This window comes from Cariama cristata, unplaced genomic scaffold (assembly GCF_000690535.1).
Source record: "Cariama cristata isolate BGI_N322 unplaced genomic scaffold, ASM69053v1 scaffold24508, whole genome shotgun sequence".
NCBI classification, from domain to species: domain Eukaryota; kingdom Metazoa; phylum Chordata; class Aves; order Cariamiformes; family Cariamidae; genus Cariama; species Cariama cristata.
Window position 1 is genome coordinate 21927 of NW_009633274.1, and position 2017 is coordinate 23943.

At 59.8% G+C, this 2017-nt stretch overlaps 1 protein-coding gene across 1 annotated transcript in view; it reads left to right on the forward strand.

Annotated features, from left to right (window-relative positions):
• The window catches only part of LOC104166689 (testis-expressed sequence 264 protein-like), a gene marked incomplete at its 5' end in the record, with an annotated part of 8703 nt that extends 6770 nt beyond the window's left edge, over positions 1-1933 (forward strand). Inside the window, one exon of the mRNA XM_009706709.1 lies at positions 1086-1933. Within this exon, the coding sequence (XP_009705011.1) occupies positions 1086-1399 (314 nt within the window). The remainder of the gene's footprint in view (positions 1-1085) is intronic.
• Positions 1934-2017: the final 84 nt, after the last annotated feature.

Below are 2017 nucleotides of genomic sequence, written 5' to 3' on the forward strand. Positions count from 1 at the left end.
GTGCGAGGCAGGCAGGAAGAGGGGGGAGTGGGGAGGGCGGTGATGGAGGAGCCTGCCCAGTGTTTGCTGCCACTGTCGTAATTAACAGCGTGGATCTGCGATGTCGTAATCAGCGACGTGGATCTGTGATGTCATAATTAACAATGATTAATGTTTTACAGGAGGGTTTTGTCTCCCGGCTGGTTGCTCTGGCAACAGCACCGAGCTGCTGGTCTCGATCTGACACGCTCGTCTCATTGTCGACTCCTTAATTGTGTTGTCGACAGAGCTAATGAGGCAGGGATCCGGGGAGGGGGCGATGAGCCGAGAGGTCCACCTGGGCAGGCAAGGGCAGCCCCGGGGGGGCTCAGCCATGAAAGGGGGTGTGGGCTGGCAGGTGGGTGACATGGAGAAGTGCTGAGCAAGCTGGGAAGACTCCTTCCATCCTCTGGCACCTCAAGTCCCGTCTTCCCCTGCCCTGCTGCTGGAGCTGCCAGAGCTGGTGGCTGCAGGGGAGCCATGCAGGGAGTGGGAGGGGGACGTAAGCGGTGCTGAAGGCAGTATTAGGATGCCCTGGCATGAGGTCAGACATGTACCAGCCTCTGACAACAGCACATCTGGGGACTTGCCCATGTACCACCACCCCGTTGGGATGAGACCAAGCAATGCTGCAGCTCCCTATCAGCCTCACAGCACAGTGTCCTGCTCTTTGCCGTGTTCCTGGTGCTGTGCCAGGGGCAGAGTTGTCCCCCAGCTCCCAGGCTGGGCATTCTCCCTAAGGGAGGGCTTGCTGGGTCCTTGGTGTGTGCACAGAGAGCAGCAGTGGGACCCAGGCATGGCCAGAAGGTCAGGGCACGGCTGGGAAGCTGGGGGTTGTTTCTGCTGGCTTGAGGGTGCCCTGATTTCAGGGAACTGCTTGAGTTCAGCTTGTGCTTGTCTTGACCTGGTCACTTCTCAAAGGTACAGGAGGTGACAAGAGGTAGGAGCTGGTCTCCACTGTGGCCTGACGTCTCTGAGGTTTCTGGTGGCTTCGAAGGCTGTGGCACTCCATCCCTATTGCCTCCTTCCCGCAGCATTCACTCCCTCCCCTTCTCTCTCCATCCCAGGGGCCGACACCATGAGTGAGACGAGCTCCATCAGCATGGAGGCCACAACTGACAGCAGAGACACCTCGGTGGCCACCTCCATCCTGCTGCCCTTCCCAGCCAGCCGTGGCCGGGAGGAGGCTGACAACCGCAGCGAGCACAGCTACAGCGAGTCGGGAGCCAGCGGCTCCTCCTTCGAGGAGCTGGACCTGGAGGTCACCGGGGATGGGGAGGGAGCCCCAGGCCTGCTGCCCGACGTGGGCTACACGGGGAATCAGGAGGTCACAGACAAGTGGACCAAGGAGCCCATTGCTGCTGAGAGAGGAGAAGAGTGAAGCGGAGATCTGGCTGCCTCACCTCCCACCAGGGTCTGAGTTACTGGGGACGGGTCACCTTTCCCACCTCCTTCCTCTCCAGCCAAGAGATTTCAGTCGCTGATTCCCCCCAGGACCCGCTCTCCCTCTTTGCAGAAAGGATGTTTGACCATTTTGGGGACACGGGGAGGCAGGGGGGTTTCCTGCAGCGCTTGGCGGCATGGGGTAGGTGCAGGCTGGGGGAACAGCGAAATGCATTTGCTGTTTGTGTGTCTCTAGGTCGTTGCAAATTCCTTGCAGGCATATTGGGGGTGGTGGTGGTGGATGGCAGAGGTGCCCCCCTCATCTCTGCCAGTGCCCCTCTCACCCACAGCTTCTCTCTGCCGCACCACCATGTGTTTTCTAGCACCAAAGAGCCGTGAGTAGGGTCGGTTGGGTTTGTTCCCCTCTTCTCTTCCCCTTGCTGAAAAATGGAAACATCCCATGTAAATCTGGTCCTCCTGGCACTGCCACAGGCGTGTTTGGGGTCTGTAATAAAGTGGATGCTTTTCCTCACCAGTGGCCAGTGGCGTTGCTCACTGCCTCTTGGCCGATTGCGCCGTCCTGCCCCGGGGCAGGGAGCCAGCTGGGGGTGGCGGG